A 21,740-nucleotide genomic window follows, 5' to 3' on the forward strand; every position below is an offset into this window, starting at 1 on the left:
CTGGGGCCGGGAGCTTTACTGCACTGAGCAATGTGTCTGCATTGCTTAACTCCAGACCCCTCCGCAGATCTGATGACTGCCGAGGCTGCTATAAGCTCATTCCAAGACACCGGGAGGCATTTCTGGCCCCAACCAACTTACACAACCAACCCAGTGTCTGGAGAGCGCTGGAGCATCTTACTTTGTGAACAGCAAAAGAAAAATGAGCCAGATAATTCATTATGCCTCCATGACACGAAAATCTTATCTTTGCTTCATTTTTCTCCATTCAGCCAGGTCATTTTTTGAATATACTTTCTGTCTGTCAAAACAGCTGGGAGTTTATTTTGGGAAAGACATTTTTCCCTCACATAAAAGGTAGGCCTTTCTGCACCCCATTGCCTTTATTTACAACCTTTTGACTGCGATTGTTTTCAAGGTGAATTTCACCAAATATAGCCACACTTTTACTTTTATTGGCCCGCAATTATGATGTAGCAGAAACTCTTGCCTCATACGTGTGAGAGCCAAGGGGATCAAGGTTGGCTTTTATTGCTCTCACCCACCCTGTTTTCATTACTTAAAGGACCGCTGTGTTCACACCTCAACACGACCCTGTGTTTTTTTTTTCTTCATTGTAAAAGCAGGCATGTGGACCGACTGATAAAATCCATTTTATGGGAGCTCATTCAACAGGCTCTCACAGGATTTATGTGCAAAGAAAGCGTTTGTTGTGGTGTGTCTGATCCCATTTAACCTACTTCATGGCTCTTGGCCAGCTATGAGCAGTGCATGTAAATTTAAAAAAATGCTCTATTACTGTGGTTGACCTTCTAGTGTGATATGATGAAGGAAAACACATCCACAAAAAAGAAAGAGCGAGAAAAGGGCAACTGCATTGACAGGCAAAGCAGATTAGAGGATGCTCCAACAGGACAGGAAGAGCGGGATAACACAAAACAAAAGCTCAAACGCTTGGAAATGACAGTGAGTTTATTCACTCAAACCCAGTCAAACTGTTGTGGTTAAAACAGCTGCACATATATAACATGCCTCACTGTACATACACAGCCGGAACAATAACTGTTATTGTAGTGTAAGGAAGGGGAAGCCAGAAAAGCCTGAAAAGATACAGTCTGTTTTCTGAGTATGTACTTTTCCCTGCGTGTTTGTTGACCTTGTTCTGCTTTGCAAAGAGTGTAAAGAACAAGCAGTAAAAACAATGCTCGTGGCAGAGACAGTAAGTATGACTTCATGTGAGAATAGTTCGAGCGACGCCAGTTTCCACATTGCTGAATCTCACTAAGCCCATCGGTGTCTGCCCCCGGAGTTGGCGCTTTACACACCTCTGTCAGAGCAGCTTTTCTCTGCCTCACAGCACACACACACACACACACACACACACAATCCAAGATACCTCTACAGTAACTCCTTTTTCTCAGTAAAGATGTTTGTTTTGTTTTTTTTACCTCTGCCAAGGATGTTATGTTTTCACCCATTTGTTTGTTGGTTGGTTGGTTGGTTGGTCGGTTGGTTGGTTTGTTTGTTGGTTTGTTTGTTTGATTGTTTGTTGGTTTGTATGCAGGATTATACACAGGATCCTAGATCTGGTAATCTTAAATTGTGGTTAAGCAGTTATGGGTGGTTTAAAAGAAGTAAACATGTATGTAACGCTGTGATCCTACCCTCTCACTGAAGTTACATAGTGCAGGAACAAGGGATGGGGGGGCGGAGTGACAGAGGCAGAGACACCATTACCCAATTACAAGACACTTTAAAAGCTCCTGTAGCTCAGGAGGTAGACTGGGTCAACCAGTTATCAGGAGGTCACTAGTTTGATTCCTGCTGCATGTTGAAGCAATATACTGACCCCAAACTGCTCCTGATAAGCAGCTCCGCACTGTGCATGGCAATCAGTGTGTAAATGTGAATGTGACAGGTGTTGTACTGTGCTTTGAGCAGTCAGCAGGGTGGAAAAAACACATTAGAAATGCAAGTCCATTTACAACCATTAAAAAGGATTTTGAAGTTGTTATTATGAGGTAAAAAAGTTACAAAATGTTGGGTTAAATTGAATAGGACTGTTGGGCCTTGACAAAGTGCCATGCTTGCTTTGTTACATAATAATATGAAGAAGAATGACAAACTAATAGTACACTCTGTAAACCACTGAAAACAAAATTACAAGATGCTTGTAAGGTGCAATTAAAACCATGTGTTGTGTAATTATATTAAAATAAATGTGATTCACATTCGTTTGTTTACATGACCTCGTAAATTTGTGTCTGAAACAGAAAAAAACAATCCACAGATGAACAATCCATCATTGAAAGAATAAATTATGACTTCCTGTGAGTGCATTTACTCTGAAACAAAAGTAACAATCTCAAAATATTTCACTCGACATCTGCAATAATCTGCCCTGGTGTGTGGGTTGGAGTTGTGCACTTTAAACTCCATCACACAACAAAGGAGAGGACGAGTCTTGTATCAGCATCGGCTCAGTGGCCCTCTTTGCCTGTTTGTTTGTTCATTCCATTTATATCCCTCCATCAACTTCCCACAGCCTAATAGATGACTCCGGGAGAGAGCGTCTCTGGATTCACTCCAGCTCACGTCTTCTTTGAATTAACAACATTGTGATGTCTCTTTTGTCTCCTCTCCAAGGTGAGAGGAGACAAAAGCTGGGATGTGCTTACACCATGAGAGGGTGTGTGTTTGGGCTGACAAAGCTTAAGAAAGCCAGACATGTGAGAAACTTCTTCTGGTGCACTCTGTACACTGTGCAGTGTTTATGTGTGCAGATCATGTTACTCACATACAGAGTTTACATTAGTCTCATGGGAGTCAGTGAGAGGTTGCAGTCGTGCGTCTCTCTATACGTGCTGTACAGTGTGTGCAAACACTGATTCGGGCCAACTACAAAAATAGACACGCTAAGTTTAACAAACTAGATCACATAAGCACGCGATTGCCCTAAGTACCCGTAAATGTGACAAACTAAATTGAGGTGGATGTAAAACAGAACAGGAGCTCAAGGTGCATCAAGCAATGTGTTGCATTACATCAGCAACAGCTGACATTAAACCAGTCAAAATCACCTTTAATCCAATGGAGACTTTACAAAGCAGCACAGAGCTGCCACAGTGTGTTCAACTGGTGGCACTGCACTACAGCAGGTCAGCAACGCATGCAGCTTCGGTGCCTGTTTGCTGATTTAACACCTACACCATGTTTAATGTCGCGTACAGTGTCCACGGAGAGAAAACAGGACAGGATATCAGGTGCCGGAGTGCTGCTGCTGTGTCCGAACACGTACTTCTCCTTGACTATCTAGGAACACCAGTGGGACAGTGATGCCTCTCCTCTGCAGACAAAAATAGCCCAAATTTCCACTGAGAGTACAGCCACAGCCTTCCAACTGAACATGTTTACAACAACAACAGGGTTATTTTTCTCCATGATTTCAGTAACTACCAGAAATGATTGAGTACCCTTTAAAATGTAAACAAAAATAGTTCTCATATGATTGTCTTAGACTGGATTCTCCATCAGTAGGTGTAAATCATTCTTTAGGGAAATTAGAAACTGTTAATCAGATCAGATATAGAGCTGTAACTCCTAAGTATATCTGTATAACCGTTTTTGATCTCTCCAGGAATTAGTCTGTGTCTTAGTCTGCTCCTGAGTTATGATGTCCAATAATGGGCAAAAAAGGGTTTTCTGCAGAACATTATGTCATCACTACATATAAATTTGATCCTAGTCGACATTTGTATGAATGTTTTGTCATAATTATCTTATGGTTTATTGAGTTAAGGCTGACGTGTGTTTTGTGAGGTAACGTGACCATTGACCACCAAATTCTTATCAGTTCATGAGTGTTAGTGTACATTTAGGACATTTAGTGGACATAAGGTCTTGGTTTTATCATTTCAGTCCGCTTTAACTTTGCCTTGTTTTTATCAGAATCAGAATTTGTTTTATTTTCATTTGTGTTGGTTTTAACTGCTATCGTTTCTTTCTTTTCTGCCAAGCACTTTGTATTGTTTGGAAAAGTGCTATATAAATAAAGCGTATTATTTTATTTGTGAAATTCCCTCAAGGCGTTACTGAGATATTGCATACACAAGAATGGGACAGACGACCCATAAACAATCCCTCCAGGCATGGCTATTGTCGGCATAGAAGCATTTAAAAAAAGAAAAACCTTATAGTTGACATCTGGAAGAAGAAGCCTTGAAGTTTCAGTCTGCCTTGGAGATAAAGTAATTTATAGGTCTGTCACATGAACCAACACATCACACTGGAAGAAAAACAAGCCATTTATTCATTTTACTGGAAGAGACAAACACACTTAGCCTGTTCAGGCCAGCCAGTGCAGTCACGTTATTGACATTTCATTTGCATCGAGGTCTTGATCTCTCCCTGTTGGTGTTTGGCACATCTGTACAGTCCCACTCTGCCCAGTATATCCACACAGAAGGACAAAGGATGAACTGGTCTGGGAGTAGTTACATTTTTTTTAAGCAGGACTTAATACAGTACGTGATCTTTATTTGTTTTGTTGACTTTTGTGGTCCAGGTTTACGGTTTGGTTTTATCAAAATTACAAAATTTCCTCCACATTGACGAGACAAACTCATGACGCAATTCATCTGTAAATTGATAAGACTGATGGCATACAGACACAGTCTGAATAAAAAAAAAATACAAAGACTGCTACTCCCGCTCCTCGTCCCAAAACAGACCATGTGGCAAAACCCTTTTGGCTTGCCACCACACTGGATGATGGATCGTAGGTCGAGTGCCACCTGAATTCAGTCTTTAATGATCCAGTGGTTAAATAGTGATTGTGAATCTGATTATGCTTGGATGGTGCTCTTAGCACTGAAGGCCATGTAGTAGAACAGGATACCGATGAGGGCAGCCACCACCTCAGTCGACACCCATGGGCCGTTCCAGGCACCCTGTAGAGAGATTAAAGAAAAAAGAGGCTCATCATCGGTTTATAGAGGAGGATAAGTAAACAGTGACGACTAACTACACATTCTAGTTTCACCTGGTTCTAAGAATACGGCAAGGCTGAAAGCAACACAGGTGATTGCTCAGATTGAACCTCATGTCACAAAGTACACAATGACCACACAGTCGGTCATCCTGACCTTTTTGTACAATAAAATAAGTTACAAATAACCTGCACTGTACAGGATATATTTCTTTATGATCACGACACAACTTCCCTAAATTTAATACAATAAAAATTCTGTTGTAGTGAGGAGGGACATCCTTAAGCAATTACTTGACATTAAATCATGACTTAAATCCATTTATTTATTTTTTTTGTTTTTGTTTAGACTGAGGAATAATACACTACAATGAATACCTGCAATAACTGAGGTGTTTTGGTCTCTTGGGGAATTGGAAAAAAAATGTGTTAGTAATCAGATGGCTAATTACACATCTCGAACATTCGGAGCAACCTTGCCATTCATTGACAGTTGTATTTCTGGCCGCCTAGTGAATACAAGTCCAATACTCACTCCCCTTTAGGTCTGGTTTTGGTCTCCACTATATTGTATTTATAGAACCTATTAGCAGAAAAAAGCAGCCTGCTGATCAATGCCGCAAGACTGAACCAAAAACAGTAGAGTGGTAAAATCCAAATATAGAGTAGAAAGATGCTACACAGCTCTGTAAAGCTAAGGGGGGTATCGCAAAATCAGGTGATAATTCTGTGGGGTTTATCACTTCGAGCGAGTATTCATGTGATTCAATTAATCCTATGAAAACACTGATTGTAGCAGCTTTAATTTGCAAGTGTTTATTCAGTTAAACAAGGCTTGTGGCACCATGAGTGCAGTCATGCGTTCGATCTGAGGGTCTATGGGAGACTCACCCTGTGGTCAATGTTGACAGAGAAGAGAGGCTCAATGGCGTTTACATCTTCATTGTTTCTCTGGGCCTGGAACAAAGCAGATTCACGTATTCATGTATAATTCAAATTAAACAGTTTTTCCTTCAACAAGATGGCACATTGCAAAGCAAGTGGAGCTTACTGGCAGGAAACTATGATCAACAATCGAATACTGACCTTGCGCAGGGCACTGTAGGACTCCTCATCAAAGAATTTGACCTGATATGTTCCAGAGCTGGCCTGTTTGTGAGGAAGACTCCAGGACACCTGAGGGAAGAAGTCACATGTTGACAAATATCTTATTTTATTTGTTAGAGTGTCTAAATTAGATGCCTTCACCCCTCTCCGAGACGCTGTGGAGTGTGTTTATGAGCTGCTGAGGATATGGGCTGTACGAACAAAAAGCAAAAGTGCTTATGGCTGTTCTGTATGGCCACACTCGGAGGAAAAGATTAAACCCTGCTGTAATAGGAGGTGATGAATCATTCTAACAGGGATAACAGTGTACGTTCAGACAGTCCCTCCTCAGTGTCAATCATGTTGTTGCACTTCTTTGTACGGATTAAAACTGACAGAAGTAGTTGTGTGCAAAAAGAAAAAGATGGCTTGAGTTAGGAGTTCATATCTCGTCAACTATTTTGATAATCAGTTAATCATTTAAGTAAAATTTCAAGCACATCTCAAACATTTCCTGGCTCCTTCTTCTTAAATGTAAGGATTTATTGCATTTCCTTGTCATGTATGATAGTACATAAAGGGTCTTCGGGTTTTGTACTGTTGGTTGGACAAAAGATGTAATATGAAAACATCACTTTGGGCTCTGGGAAATTGTGTTAAGCATTTTTCACAGTTTTTGGGACATTTTGTAGAGTTATTGGCAGATTAATCAGCAATGAAAATAGCGTGTTAGTTGCAGCTCGGGAGAAGTGATAGGGTTGTTAGATTTAAGTGACAATTCCCTCCCAGTTCATGTCGGAAAGGTGTTGTGGGGCATTGCAGATGGTGCTTGATGATCAGACAGTTGAACAGTCATGTCAGACATGTTTGATATCAAAATGATATTTGACAGATCATTCACCTTTGGAGGGACAATAACCCCTGACAACCGATGTGGTTTTTTCAGAGTTGATACCGATTATTAGAAAGCAAGGAGACTGAAAACTGATATCTGCCACCAATATTCATTTGCAGTACAAAATTAAACTCTCACAACCAGTGATGGATTTAAAGTTTACTCACGTAATGTTCCTAAGTAAGATTTTCAGGTACTTTGCTAGATTATTTCTATTTTCTGCTACTTCACACTCTACTACATTTATTGATCCATTTAATTACTAGTTACTTTGCAGATTCAGCTTATTCAGTGTTTATAGGCTATTAGCTGTGACAGGTTACCAATCAGATATTGTGGGTGAGAGGACACTGCATCAGAGCCAAAGTAGCACGTTTTTAAATTAGTTTATTTTATCTGCAATCGGACAGAAAACTCACTGATACCGATAATCAGCAAAGTGCTGAATATCGGCCTACCCCTAGTTTAAATGTGTGTAAATGTGACAAACTGAGATTTGCAGCTAGACAGCACTCAATACTCAACTCATAGTGGCTCTAGGCTCAGCCCCTCTTCAGGGCCATTATCTTATAGTTTTATGGCTTGTAGATCACATATGAGTACCATGAGAGCTAATGCCTCACTCATTGCTTATGAACTTGAAGCCACTTCCATACCTGGTACTTGCCAACATCCTGACCTCTAGTCACTGGGAACTGTCTTCCATTGACATCAGCATACAGAGTCACACTCTGGAGAGGACAGAAAAGATCATCAGTGGAAGTCAATGGCTCGTTAACATCAACATATAATCAGACTGTTTGTTTGAAGTCGTAGAGGTGGACTGTTACCTGAGCTCCGTTGGCACAGGCCAGGCTGAGTTCAACGATGAAGACAGACTCGGAGGAGATGACGGCGTCAGAGGTGGTGTAGGCCGACGGAGTGATCACAGGGTCCGTGCAGCTCTCTCCTGTTACCACACAGTGCAGAGACGGGTTAATAAAATCTTTGACACCAAGGTATCATCTGCACAGAGTTAACAGTCAACACACATATCACCAAGACTAATATTCCACCTAACTCAGAGGACCAATGGAAGTGATTCAATGGGCTACTGAGATACTAGCTATATGTGGTTAGCATTAAAGGCTAATTAACCCCCGCAGATCTCTTCAACCGGTTCCCCGCTGACTTACCAGAGCAGGCGACCACCAGCAGAGCGAGGAAGGCGGCTATCCGAATCATCGTGGCGTCTGAGAGGTTGTCTGGGAGGGTTTTGTGTTGTTCCTGACGTCCAGCAGCTCAACTGTACTGCTCCTTTCACACTGACAGAAGGAAAGAAGTCCACCTCAGCTCACCGATGCTACTCCTCTGCGGCTGCGCAGGAATGACGTGGACTGTTGCGCCGCGAAGCATTCTGGGAAACTACTATGTCGACACGTCATCTTGTCTGAATCAAAACAGAGGACAGGCTTTGAATGAATTAAAATGAGTCCTTTAGTCATTTTAATGCGTTTTTACCACACATTTGTTTACCTAAAACAATTTAAATGTGGTATTTTATGTAAAAGCCGTGTGGTACGTTGTTTTTTGTGTGATATTTATCCAGTGGTGGAAGAACTAAGTTCATTTAGTTAAGTATTTTTTAGGTAACGTTACTCGTAGCCTACCTGAATGTTTCCACCTTATGATACTCTATAAATCAACCCCACTACAGTTTTAAAGGGAAATATTGTACTTTTTTACTTTAAAAAATATGTGAAAGTCATACAATTAACACTGCTGATTTTTATTTTATTGAAAATATGAATGTGACACAGACCAAAAGTAGGCTACAGGACAGTTGAAATAGGCTCATGCCAAATCAGCTAAAACATTAAAATACCTTTTATTTATTCATGCGTTAGTGATTATAAACCTATACAATAACATAACAGATTGTTTATTCAGATATGGGAAAATTTATATTTCTGAGTTTGTATTATTACCTCATTAATATCGTTTATACACAGAGCCCATTAAAAGTTCTATTTTGAATGCAGGGTTTTTACCTGTGATTGAGTAAATTGCATAGCTACTCCTTCCACCACTGAATGTATTACATCCTTATGGTTTAAAGACTTATTTTTAGGTCTTGATAGCTTGAGGCTAATATTGGCCCTGTAACACTACCAATATGATACAGGCAAATCCCACATGTACCAATGTGAATTAAGAAAGGTCTTTAATCTACTAAGAAATCATACCCGCAATACATCCAAACAATTTTTATCTCAAGCTTCGCAAAAGCATTCAAACATGTGGGTCTATTTAATCAATTAGTTTTCTTTTTGTCTTTTTTCTCCGTCCTCCTTCTGACACTTTCCTCATGAGCCACCATTAAAATAATTTAGCAATCATAGATATTTGTACAATTTGACTAACTCTTACTAAAAGGTTTCTCCAGGTGTAAATTTTTAGTAACTCTTTCAAACTGTCATTCAAGTTAATAGACTTTTTTCACAGAAGAAATTTTGAAATGTCACGGCAGCAAAAACACGTGTTATTAATAACAGTAAAAACCAATAATGGCTGCTTTCTTTAATCCCATTACCATTTCAAAGCAAGGCCCTGCTATGGTTAATCTGGCTCATTTTGAAGGGTAACTGACACTCAAAGTGAAATAGATCAATCATTAATAAGACATAGGCTAATTAAACTATTGATTAGAAGTTTCTTGACCTTAATGTTTTGTTTTTTTAACAGTTCTAACGGTTTTTTGTAGTTTTTCCAGATAAGACATTTCTAAAAAGCCTTTATTTCACCATTCATATAAATAGAAATTATAATCAAGAAATATTTAAATACTAGTTTAAGCCTACTCATCAAAAATCAAGTTATACATCCCCTATTTTTTGCCAAAATCAAGAATAAAATAAATAAATGACTCAATAAATAGTTAATGCCATTAAATGCATAAATAATAATAAAAAATAAATACAGACATTAATAAATACATAAAATAACATCAATTTACATTTCTGTTTGGGTCAGTAAATAAATGTGGATGAATAAAAGGATAAATAGATACAGAAACAAATTAAAACTAAAATATCAATTCATGCCTACATTTACTTCCACTATCACTTTTAGTGCATTTAATGGCATATTAATTTATTGAGTCATTTATTTATTTTTGATTTTGGCAGTTTCTGTCCTACATACTCAAGTTTAAAAAAGGGAAGACAAAGCTGGCAGAATAGACAAAATATTTATTCGCCATGTAGCCTAGATATACAGACAAATCATAGAGTGTGAATCGAGTTACAAATAATTAATATGTACAAAATCCTTACAGCTACAGTAGTCACAGTTTTCTTATCAACTTTAGGTGAATAATAGATGTGTATATTGTATGTAGATGTGCATTTACCGACTAAAAATGACGGAGAAAATTTGTGGAAACAGTTTAATATCAACACCTACACAGATGCAGATAGTTGCATAAGCACACTCAGCTGTACACAAACACGTCTGTGCATTTCAAGTAATCCACAGTTTCCACATTGTACAGCAGGTCTGCAGTCTCAACAGGAGTCTGCTGTAGAAAACATGAATGGGAGGGCTTCTGAGTCAGGAGCCACCCCGTGGAAAGAAGCCAATCAACAGACCTCAGAGAAGTGACTATGGGTCAGTGACCTCAGTTTTCTAGAAATAGATGTGCTGAAAGCTACTGTCAGAGCACATCACCCTACACCTCAGTTTTCATTTGTATCATCTCTCTCTCTTTCCATGTCATCAACTATTGCCTGTCCTCTCCAGTCCAGTGGATCTGCTCCTTTGAAGAGCCCTGCTCATCTCCCTCTGCGCCCATCCCGCCTCCCTTTCCTTTGGGCAGCCTGGGCAGAGGGAGAGGAGGCGGCGATGGTGGAGGGATCCGACGCTCCTTGCCGCAAGAGGAGCTCCTTGAAGACCGAGTCCATCTGGCGACAGACCTCCTGTGAGATGAAATAAACAATGGTGGTGTGAGAGAGGAAAAAGACAAAACTCTTCTTTGTTCTCTGCACCCACTTCTGCTCGCGAGCTACTGAGTATGTTTGACAGAAAAGTCATACTGCACTATTGTCATGAAATCGTCAGTAATTTGGTGCCTTTTTATTAAGACACTTTAAAGGGTTTGTAAGTTATAACTAGAATAAATCAACTTAAGCTCTACAGAACCCTTAAAAGCCGTTTATAAATCACTTTTGAGTTGCCAGGTTGTCTCTTTTGCTCTCATCAGTTCATCAGGAAAATCTCTAAAAAGATGGTTCAACCACTTCGCCTCTGGAAAACATCTGGATCAAAAGCTGTTTTATGAACATCTTGAAACATTAACAACTTGTTATAAAAAACCCTTCAAGGACTTATTAACATTTATAGTTGCAGATTACTTATTAGAACATCATAGTCCCATTACTTTTTATTTATATAAAAAGTAGTGGAAAAAGCTTTTTGTTATAACTAACAAACCCTTGATGAAAGGTTGCCTTGTCACATAGTTGGACCAGTAAACAAATGAGAAATAAAGACAGACCTTGTCTAATTGAACGGGAATATCCTCAGAAGATGAGTGTTCCTGAAATCTGTATAAAAACAAAAACATTGTAAAACAGTGAATATTCATTTATCACACGAACATAATGAGTTGGAACGCTGAAACATTCAGTGGTACTCACTCTCTGCGCACATTGGCAGGAGAGTGGAGCCGCCTTGGCTTGCATTGTGGCCCAACAGGAATCTGGAGCATTAGTTTCCCACCCGAAGCGATGCCTCCCCCTGCTGGCCCAGCTGACAACCTTCTGCCGTCGATGGAACCACTGCTGTTGGCTCTGGGGCGGTCTGGTTTCTGCGTCGCTGCTGCAAACGAGCTTGTGCTGTTGTCAACCGAGTATCCCATTTCCAAATCTGTAAGCACATCACTTTATTTTATTCTATTCAAAGACACCATCACAGTTGATAAACTAAGATAAGCACATACTTACCATCTCTGCCATGTGTGTACTCAGCCTCCACATCACCTTCTTCAATGATAGGCTCACTGTAAAGAAAAAAAAAACCCTCAGGTAATCACTCCACGAAACATTGCATCCTTGTTGTGTGTATGAACAGCTTTTCTCTCACCAGTCATCCTCCTCCAGTGTCATGCATTTCTCATACACCGGGCCTTGTAATTCACTCTGGCTGGGGAAGATGCTCTCATGCTGGATGATGATGTGCTTCACCAGGGCATTGATCTGAGGCTGCAGGGTGACGACATCATCGTCGTTTTGTCCTCTTACCAGGCTGGGGCCGAAACACACAGCCAGGTTGTAAGGCTGCATCATGTTTTCGTCGCTGTACTGAGACACACTGGAGGCAGAGACACAGAGTTATACGATGAAGGAGTGAGGTAGGTGAAACTAAGCTAAAATTCCCTGACGCTTTTATTAACCTTCTTATATTCATTCAATACGAATACAAGTTCACAAAAACATCTCCCAAGTCTCCTCCCAATCAAATTTTACGTTTTACGATAAAAAAAAATATAAAAGAAATTCCATGTCAGTTCAGACCACCTGTGTACAAACACTTGTAAAAGTTTGAGCAGATAATACATAAACGATTTTTCCAAAAAGCTGAATGATCAAACTAACTAAACAAGTCCACTGGGGACCAACTATGACCATTAGACCTGGGAAAGGTCAATCAATTAGGATGATCTCCACAATGATTTTACATTCATTCAGCTTAGGTGGCACCCAAAACTGTTAGGGTGCTGCACCTAAACCTTTTAATTGTAGGGACAACTCTGGAGTTTTAATTACATTTGACTCTAATACATATATATTGTGAAAAAAAAGCCCCTGATCCATCATACTGCTGTCAGATCTAATAAGACATGCACTAACTAGTAAAAACATATTTTCCTTCCTCTCGCTAGAAAAACATGGTTTCCTGTGAGTCACTTTCATTTATGTAGACACACATCCTGAACAGTGATGACTGTTTAAATACTCACTGATGAAGGAATGCAAAGAGGTATCTCATGACGATGATGACCGGCTCGGGGTAGGAAGAGATGACCGTTTTGAGCTGAGCTGCTCTCTCCGCCTCGTTCTTTATTTCTGAGAAAAGGTGATGAAAGAGAGATAAGCTACTGCTGCATGCTCTCAACCACACTCATTTCACATTTCAACACATACGCCCACACCCACCCACCCACACACACACACACTTACGAGTGTGCTCCAGAAGTTGGCTGGTGCTTTCGATGGGGAAGAGGGGGTTCTCCAGAACTCTGAAGTAGAGCTTCAGCACTCCAGCGACAGAGTCCATGTCACATCTCCGCTCAGCCAGTGGGTCCTCTCCTGCAGGGGAAGCCCACAGCACACTGCCCCACATTATTAATGCTCCACAGTGGGGGGGGACTACTCTGTAAGCACACATACAAGTCATGCAAACACACACAAAAACACAGGCCTACCTCGCTCAAAGGCATCCCTCAGGTTGTTGACCTCCATCTGAGACCCTGGCACTCTGAATATCCCTTCATGGTGGAGACCTGATGGACGGACAGATTATTATAATTCCTTAGTGATCTGAATGATCTGAGAACATTCAGATTCAATGCATATTGTAACCGTGTTTCTGGGGACATTATTTTCACCCCCACCCCTTAAAAAGTCCCCAGTCTGCAGTACTGCATTTTATTTCAGCTACCATTTTTTTTTAATGTGCGTTGCAAACCAGTTCAAATCATCAACATGGAGTTACAAAGAAAGGATACAAAAGATGTAGTCCAGGCCATATTGTTGACGTATAAGAGCAACTGCCGCTTTTTCCTACGTCAGCGGGCTAATTTGCCTTATTGTTTCTCGTCTTAAGACGAAAAAACAACACAATGTGCTGAAGGATCGTTTCAGCTCCTTGAAAAGCAGTTCCTGGGACTAAAGGTCCCAGGTACTTTGGGTGGAAATGCAGCTTATATACATATCTAGAGACACCATAGGTAGAAATGTATGCCATTAAAGCATCTTTACAAGTACACAGCATAATGGCTTTTGTTTTGTCCTTAGAAAAGTGGGACAATCACGATAAATACAGCTGCCGAGTGTGTGTTGCTCTCAGCCCATTCATTTCAGGAAACTGATGTCTGCTACAGTCAACTTTTACTATGACCCGTGAGTGGCACTACAGCTGGGAATTTTCAAATGCTACACAGTGGCTTAAAGTGTTTCTTTAGTTTTATTTGTTTAAAGGAAATATAATACACATGGGATCACTCTACTGTAACAGTCAAATATGTTTTTGCGCTTGAGCTGCAAACGTGCAGCTGCTGTTTTCGTGCTCTCTCCGTCTTGAATACTCACCATTTAGATTGATGAAGCAAATGCAGCTTTGCACAACAATTGGAATCTGTTGTCCTGATGCCTGAAAGAAAACAAGTTTCTATTTAAATTTCGCCAACAGCAAATCGAACACATCATTGCCAACTGAAAGAAAGACAGGTGAAAATAGATTGAATATACCATGACAGAGAAATGCCAAAAGCGGACATGGTGAGATGGTGTTATCATGGTGTTAGCTACCTGTATGAATGAGAGCATGTCTCCGTTAAAAAGTTTGTGGTTGTGCTTCAAATTGGCACTCGAGTGATTCTTCCTGATTCGCATAGACATTCCGTTGTGTCTGCAGAGCCAAATACCATAACGTGAAGACACAGTTAACTCAATTAAACCAAGAACAAAGACTCAATACTAGAACTAAACATTTTAATCCATACCTTGGCTGATGTCCATTTGCTGCTTCAGCTAGGAGGAGAAAAGGAAGAAAAACAACCGGCATAAATGAAAACCAGCCAGTAAGGAAAAACTAGAAGATCAAGATTTCATACTTTGGATGCAGGTCATAGTAAAACAATTTAGTTGGAAATGATACCCCACAATGCACCAACTGTTATCAAATGACACTTTGGGTCAGCAGTTTGATTCGTGAGAAATGCAGAAGCGATACCTTTTTCCACGGCCGCTTTGAGCTGGTCATGCTTGGCTTGCAGTTTACATACCAGGGAGCTGCCTAGAAGGTACTCTTTCACTCTCTGTGAAACAAATCAGCAAGGTTATTATAGTTCAATAGAACTGAAAATAGCAGTGCATGTTCATTGAGACTTTGGTGTCTACATGACTGTGTGTCATTTGCCTTCATCAAGTGTTGTGTTTGTAATGCAATACCTATCCTGAACTCATTCTTGCCCCTGAAAAATACCCCCCTATATCATAATAAAAGCAACCATTTTTAAAAAGAAAATACAACAAAAACAACCACAATAGCAGTTAAGACTACACATGCCAAACAATAAAAGCTAAACTGAAACAACTCTGAGAACTAACTGAAACTAAACTGCATTTAAAACAAAAAGGAAATTAAAAACTAATGAAACATACAAACTATAAAAATAAATATACAAATCAGATGCAATTTAAAGTCATTATCATGCCGTCACCATCAGTCTCTGTGGTCCTCATCATTGTCTACCAAAACCCAAGAATTCAGCCAAGAAACCACATCTGATATCCACCAAGTGTTTATCTTTAAAATCAGTTTACTGCCATTGTGGCCTTACAGTGATGTAGAGGTTTTCTATTTCCTGCAGGTTGGCTCTGCGTCGGGCCACACTGGGCTTGACTGTCAGGTTCTCAGTGCTGCCCTCTTGAGAGGAACCACTGCTGGGGTCCAGATCATCGTCACTGATACCCTCCAGCAGGGACGACTGGGCCGCTGACATGCTCTTACTGGCCTGTATGACAGAGTGTGACAGAGATAACAACTAAATACAATCCTACATATAATCATTACATTCTTTTGAAATATTTTAGAGTCAACACACAAGTTAAGTTTGATACTTTGGTTCTTCCTCACAGGTTTACAAGCTCGCCTTCATGTCTTTACCTGAGCTTTGCAACTACTTCAATAAAATACAGTTAGAAAAGCCCTGGACTCATATGTGATGAGTTATAAACACTTGTGGACAAAGCAGACCAACCAACAAAAAGGTGATAATGAGGTGTTAAGGGTTGTGTGATGTACTCTACCTCCTCTGTTTCCTCGGTGACCGCTCTCAGTCTGGTTTGGATCTGTTTGAATCTGGTCTCCAGCTCGCATCTCATCTCACACTCTGCGCTGACCTCAGTCACCTGGAGAGTCAGGACACAGGAGGGTTTGTTAATGCAGAACAGCCCAATAATCCACTGAACGAACACACACACACACACACACACACACACTACAGACCTGGTCTCCATCATGGGGCTGGTAGGAGAAGCGGAGGGGCATACAGAAGGTGTTGTAGTTGTCCTGCAGTAGGGTGTCTCTGTCCTGACTCTGGTCCAATCCGGACACGGTGACTTGGAGCTGCTGCAGCCCCGTGCCCAGGTTCTGCTGGGCCCGCCACCGACTGGACAGGTAGGCCTGCATCACCCGGTTCAAAGAGAGGTGGTACCCTGCATCTGCACACTGAGGGAGGCAAGGACAACTCAGACAATAATCACCTATATAACTAAGGAGACTTCCTTAAACATGATATTTTACACAATATCACCGGTGCACAAGGTCTAATATCACCCTGTGTTCCAATGGTGTAAAAGTTTGTTGACTGGTTCAATGGAGCATGCTAGTAAAGACCGATGCCAACCAACTGCTTGTAAAGTATGAGTTGTATTTAAGGAACATAAGACAATGGTTAAGTTAATGGTAATATAAGAGGAGGAGATACCATGACACAATTTTCAGGACAAGGTAAACCCACTGGGCTCTATAAGTGTCGCGTAACAAGTTAAGAGTACACCAGCCAAATTTTAACATAACTCTCATATATTAACAAAAGCTAAATCCTTTTATTGAAACTCCACAGCTTTTGTTGACTCCTGTCAATTCGACCAGCTTCGTTGCTTTGTTAATATTATTAACACATGTGTTATTAATATCTAAGAATATAGAGAAACACAGATTTGATGGATGTATGTTGTGAAAAACAGAACTTATATGACAATAACCAGGTCAATCAGTGCCTATAAAAATATTGTCCCAAAAAGCTTATTTCTCTTGAAGCAATCTTTTTTCTTTCGTAGAAAGTGTTACGTACATGTCTATCGTTCATTTAGCATCCACAATATCGACACGTTTATCATCAAAGGGGGTTCAGCAGACACAGAAGGGTGTGAACTGATGTGCTCACATCTATGAGGGTGGAGATGTCCTGGAGGTAGTACTTATTCATGGAGGCGTTGGCTGCAGCCAAGTTCAGGAGGTAATCGTTTCGAGCCTTGCTGCACTTCAGGTAGACTTCTTGGACCTTACCTTGTCTCTGCAGAACAAAAGACAATCATCAATAAAAGGAGAATTAGATATTGTGCCTAAACACACGTATGCACGTACTACCACATAAAAGGGCATTTATTTACTTTCTCTATCAACCTCCCCAGTTTCTTTGCAGCGCTCTGCTTTTGCTTTTCTTCCTGTTTCTCTGCTTCCTTCAGCTTCCCCTCCGCACACACATATTCGGAGTGGTACTGGTAGTACGTCCTCCATGCCTGCACACAGACACATACAGTCATGCTTTCCTTTATTTGTTTGGTAGCCGGAAAATGTTTTGGGTTGTTGATTTCTCACTTACGGTCTGCAGCTCTGTGGTAACCTTGAGTAGCCCATCTTGCAGCTGAGTACAGACGTCTTTACTCTTGAAACAGAAGACCACAAGTTGAGATGGCATAACACAGAAGGAACACAGTGAACCACAATCTATGAGTTAATGTCAAGAGTTCAAGAGAATTACAGTGGTGGAAGTCTGAAGAGGAAAGTAATGGCTTTGTTTTTCTGACTCAGGTAAATTGCACGGTACAGGTGTAGGCTTGTCCCAAATAATGAAAGACTCTGCTCGTGTTTGGTCAATGCCAGCGCTCATATCAGTACCTTCTTGGCAAGACGTTGCGTGTACTCTAGGCAGTGCGTGAGCGACTGGAAGAGAACGTTGCTGCAGCTCTCACTCAGTCCACTGTGGTCCTTACTTTCTTGGCGGGTCTGGGACAGCAGGGCCAGCCAGACCTGGGCCACCGAATGAGTACTGGGCTCCTTCCTGAACACAGGTAAAAAAGGAAAGGAAAAACAAGAAAAACTGTTACAACCAGGAAGGCTCAACAACTGCATCCTCAAATGAAAAACTAACTGCTAGTTCATTCTAGTACATTACGTGCTCTGCCAGAGGCTGTTTTGCCTTTACCTCTTTATCCTAGAGGTGAACCGTTCAGCAAGTTTTTCAAGGGAGCGAGCGTACTCGCTTTCGAGCTCACTCCGCCGTCGCAGGTAGTCCGTCAGGTCCTGAAGCTGCTGGCTCTTCTGCTCTAGCTGAAAGTCCAACACCTTCAGCTGGTCGACAAGCTGGCAACGTACCTCTGAAAGGGGGAAAGACAGGCAGAAGGAAACGCACAAAAGAGAGAGTATGACTCATTCTGAAAGTCTTACTGGGGGTGACAAACTGATTTTTTCCACACAAAGAACACATCTTTGTCACAGTTAAGATGGGGTGTGATGAAGAGGGAGGGTTTCTGAGAAGACTGCTTGTAAAAGTCATTATTTTACCTTTGATTTGCGTGTCGTAGTCCACCAAGCCAACCTTTTCCTTCCGGAGTTTCACATGGGAAGTCATAGTTGCTCCAACTGGGTGGAATTCTGGATAAAAGGAAGTGAATAGTTTGTGTGGTTTGCATGAAATATCAGCTGAATCACGTCTCTTGCAGAGTCGAAGTCTGCTTCACGTGCATGCAAGCTATTCTGATCTTTGTAAAAAAAAAAAATTTTTAAAACTAGCCCTGTGCTCCACTGCTGCACCCGAGCATGCTTCTCTACTCTACAAACTCTCACACCGCTGGTGATGAAACACCCCCCACTCCACCGACCATGCTAACTTCCTCCTGCCACAGAACGAGCAAAAAGAGCATGTTCATCTTACTGTAACACATCTCTTCAAACTGGTCACCCTCTGCTGAACGGCAGACAGCTAGAAAACCAGTTGGCATGTGCTGCCTGCTGCACCGGTCGGTCACGCTGCAAAATTGCATTGGGTGCAAAAATAGCTCTAGCAACAGCTCAGTTGCCCTAAAAATAGGGTGAACCACAAGCTGCTACAACTCTGTGGGGATGTTTGTTCTCAAGACTACAGGTAGTTTTACCACAATACTCAAGTTTACTCATGCACTCATTAGACATTCTGGATTTTCAAGAATAAATGGCTAATCAATCTTAGTATTTCTTGATATCTCACTTACTAACCAGATGACTGAGAATCTTTATAAAAAAAGTATATTTTAGTTTAGACTCAAGTTTATCTGACTGAGACTCGGCTTTAGACCAGACACCATGATCAATCAATCACTTTCCATTTTTAATCGAGATATTTCTTTTAAAATATCATCTGACAGGCCTTTGACAATCAGAGTTGACAACGAACTAACTAGATGGCACAATCTTTATAGAAAGTATATTCCAGTTTAGGGTCAAGTTTATCTAACCGGAACTAGGGTTTGGACTGGATAAACACCAAAATTGACAAAAATCATTGAGTAACATTTAGCTGACAAACCTTGGTTTTGGTTTTCTTGCCACGTTTGCCTGACAAACAAACAACGCTTTATGATATCTTGTCCTTTTCTCAAATCATCCGACGGGCCTTTGACAATCTGAGAATGGACAATTAACTAAGTAGATGACAGAGAATCTTTATAGAAAGTGTATTCCAGTTCAGGCTCAGGTTTATTTTAATGAAACAAGGGTTTAGACTGGACAAACACCAATAACGACTTAAGAACATTCATCTGAGAAACTTTAGTTTTGGATTCTTGCCATTTTGTATGACACTAAAGACTGACCGACATCTGACGGGCCTTTGACAATATGAGAATCGACGTCTAACTAAGTAGAGAATCTTTAGTATATTCCTGTTAGGCTCAAGTTTATCTCACTGAAACTGTGCTTGAGAAACACCAAAGCTGAACTCAAGTCGTAAGACCGAAACTAACAATGCTGTATAAAACCTTGTCCTGTTCTCAGCAGACTATAGATAAAGCAGTGCAGAGAGGAAGGCTGCAACATCTCGGTGCATGACAGTCATTAAACGCATCATCTGGCTGGCCTTTGAGAGCCAGAAAATTGACAACTTAGCCACTGGTATCCACAAGATATCCCTTGTTAGGACGACATTTAGTTCACGTCAGAAAGGGGAAGAGAAGGGTGTTTTCTTGCTGGATCACAACCCTCTGTACACAATCACCACACACACACACACACACATACACACTCTCTCTCTCTTTCCCCCCTCGACTTCCCCTTTTTTCAGAAGCAAACACCACCGATCAGCACTCTCTTCAGCTGAGACAGTAACGGACCTGCTGAAATGAGTCTGCTGTATTACAGCAAACCCAAAACTCCCCATAGAAAGGAGTCTCTCTCAATTTTCAATTTTCCAGCCTATGTCACCCTTTTCCATTAGCCATTTCATTCTTTCTCTGTGTGATCAGCAGTGAATCACCAACTCCTGTCGTCACAACATGCTGTAATATTTTATTTTAAGTAAGTCTTAACCTTGCACTTAAGACTAGGGGTTTTTCAGTTGCTATAATCATGCGTGTCTAACACTGAGGTTTTCACAAGCTCAAACACATACGTGCTGCCTGAGCTATGAGACGTTAATGACCTGAGGGCTGTGACTGTAGCCAACAATAACATATCTGAAATAATCAAGCAGGAAGGTCGATCATAACAACTTGCTTGGTAGCACAAAAACATGTTTATTGGATCTAAACTGGCCTGTTTTGGTGAGGCAAATGAAAATCAAGAAAAGTTTAATACATCCAAAAAAGGAGAGAGTCCTACCTGATGAGGAGCAGTCTGGACTAGTGTCTTCTCCACACTGAGGCAACTAAATAATGCCAGTTAATAGCACAGTAAGCTCTCAACTGTTTCACCTCCCCCTCACATTGGACACGGATGGATGTGGGTGGAGTGGAACTCATCTCTCTCTGACTCTCTCTCTCTCTCTCTCTCTCTGTCACACCCTCGCTGCTCTCGCTTTCTCACCCATCATCACGCTCACACATGCAGTTTGAGCCATCAGTGTGTATTGTGCAAGTGAAACGAGTCAAAACCTCTTTTCCGAGCCTCTCTTTCAGGCTGCCTCTTGAACTCCAGAGAAGGTTTTCAGTCCAATCAGACACCAGCTGTTTTCACTGATTAGTCCCTCTGCACTCTGGTTATTCACTGGGCACTGAGTGAAATCAGCTGCCATGGTGTTCAGTTGGAAAAACAACACAGAGGGCAACTCTAAGCCAAGATTAGCTTCCATGCTGTGTGACCACACTTCATTATTAGTGCAAGTAATGATTGCATGATTCATTGGGTAAATCAATTCATTTTTTGTCTATAAAATGTCAGAAAATTGTGAAAAATGTCGATTAGTGTTTCCAAAAGCCCAAGATAAGGTTCTCAAAAGTCTTGTTTCATCCACACCCGAAAGATATTCAGTTTACAGTCACTGAGGAGTAACAAACCCTGGAAATATCCACATTCATGAAGCTGAGAATTTAATAAAAAATTACTTAAATCACAAAACTGATTATCAAAATAGTTGGCACTAAGTACATTAACTCAAGTACTGTGAAGTATAATTCTGAGATACTTGTACTTCACTTGAGAGTTTCCATTTTCTGCTACTTTCCACTTCCAGTCCACTACATTTTAGAGACA

General features: G+C 40.9%; 2 protein-coding genes across 4 annotated transcripts; both read right to left on the reverse strand.

Annotated features, from left to right (window-relative positions):
* Positions 1 to 4,291: 4,291 nt before the first annotated feature.
* On the reverse strand, positions 4,292 to 8,329 carry ssr4 (signal sequence receptor, delta). Its single transcript, XM_084365895.1, has 6 exons — positions 8,144 to 8,329; positions 7,799 to 7,917; positions 7,625 to 7,699; positions 6,074 to 6,163; positions 5,879 to 5,944; positions 4,292 to 4,949 (listed from the first exon to the last, which is right to left on the reverse strand). The coding sequence occupies exons 1-6, from the start codon at positions 8,190 to 8,192 to the stop codon at positions 4,845 to 4,847; spliced, it is 504 nt and encodes a 167-aa protein (XP_084222021.1). The 5' UTR covers positions 8,193 to 8,329; the 3' UTR covers positions 4,292 to 4,844.
* Positions 8,330 to 10,178: 1,849 nt separating this feature from the next.
* On the reverse strand, positions 10,179 to 21,196 carry arhgap4a (Rho GTPase activating protein 4a). Of its 3 annotated transcripts, none has more exons than XM_084367428.1 (22): positions 21,143 to 21,196; positions 18,582 to 18,671; positions 18,223 to 18,394; positions 17,916 to 18,078; positions 17,620 to 17,682; positions 17,408 to 17,536; positions 17,182 to 17,310; positions 16,239 to 16,460; positions 16,040 to 16,141; positions 15,571 to 15,744; positions 14,961 to 15,045; positions 14,731 to 14,758; positions 14,537 to 14,636; positions 14,318 to 14,378; positions 13,432 to 13,509; positions 13,187 to 13,315; positions 12,967 to 13,072; positions 12,090 to 12,317; positions 11,951 to 12,006; positions 11,645 to 11,873; positions 11,503 to 11,551; positions 10,179 to 10,924 (listed from the first exon to the last, which is right to left on the reverse strand). In XM_084367428.1, exons 2-22 carry the CDS (start codon positions 18,646 to 18,648, stop codon positions 10,781 to 10,783), a joined length of 2,514 nt encoding a protein of 837 aa, XP_084223554.1. In that variant the 5' UTR covers positions 18,649 to 18,671; positions 21,143 to 21,196; the 3' UTR covers positions 10,179 to 10,780. The 3 variants fall into 3 exon arrangements, with proteins under 3 accessions (XP_084223554.1, XP_084223553.1, XP_084223552.1); XM_084367427.1 differs by lacking the exon at positions 21,143 to 21,196 and adding an exon at positions 20,871 to 21,133; XM_084367426.1 differs by lacking the exon at positions 21,143 to 21,196 and adding an exon at positions 18,952 to 19,019.
* Between the last annotated feature and the right edge of the window lie 544 nt (positions 21,197 to 21,740).

This window comes from Pagrus pagrus (assembly GCF_965226575.1).
Source record: "Pagrus pagrus genome assembly, chromosome: 11".
In the NCBI taxonomy this organism is placed as follows: domain Eukaryota; kingdom Metazoa; phylum Chordata; class Actinopteri; order Spariformes; family Sparidae; genus Pagrus; species Pagrus pagrus.

Excerpts from the sequence above, each read along its gene's own strand:
- ssr4 (XM_084365895.1), bottom strand. The coding sequence starts at position 8,192 with ATGATTCGGATAGCCGCCTTCCTCGCTCTGCTGGTGGTCGCCTGCTCT. Across the intron at positions 7,700-7,798 it reads CCTGTGCCAACGGAGCTCAG|AGTGTGACTCTGTATGCTGA; the intron begins GTAACAGTCCAC and ends TGTCCTCTCCAG. Across the intron at positions 4,950-5,878 it reads CTGTCAACATTGACCACAGG|GGTGCCTGGAACGGCCCATG; the intron begins GTGAGTCTCCCA and ends ATCTCTCTACAG.
- arhgap4a (XM_084367426.1), bottom strand. The coding sequence starts at position 19,018 with ATGCCAACTGGTTTTCTAGCTGTCTGCCGTTCAGCAGAGGGTGACCAG. Across the intron at positions 14,379-14,536 it reads ACATGCTCTCATTCATACAG|GCATCAGGACAACAGATTCC; the intron begins GTAGCTAACACC and ends GTTTTCTTTCAG. Across the intron at positions 13,510-14,317 it reads TTGCTTCATCAATCTAAATG|GTCTCCACCATGAAGGGATA; the intron begins GTGAGTATTCAA and ends TCCGTCCATCAG.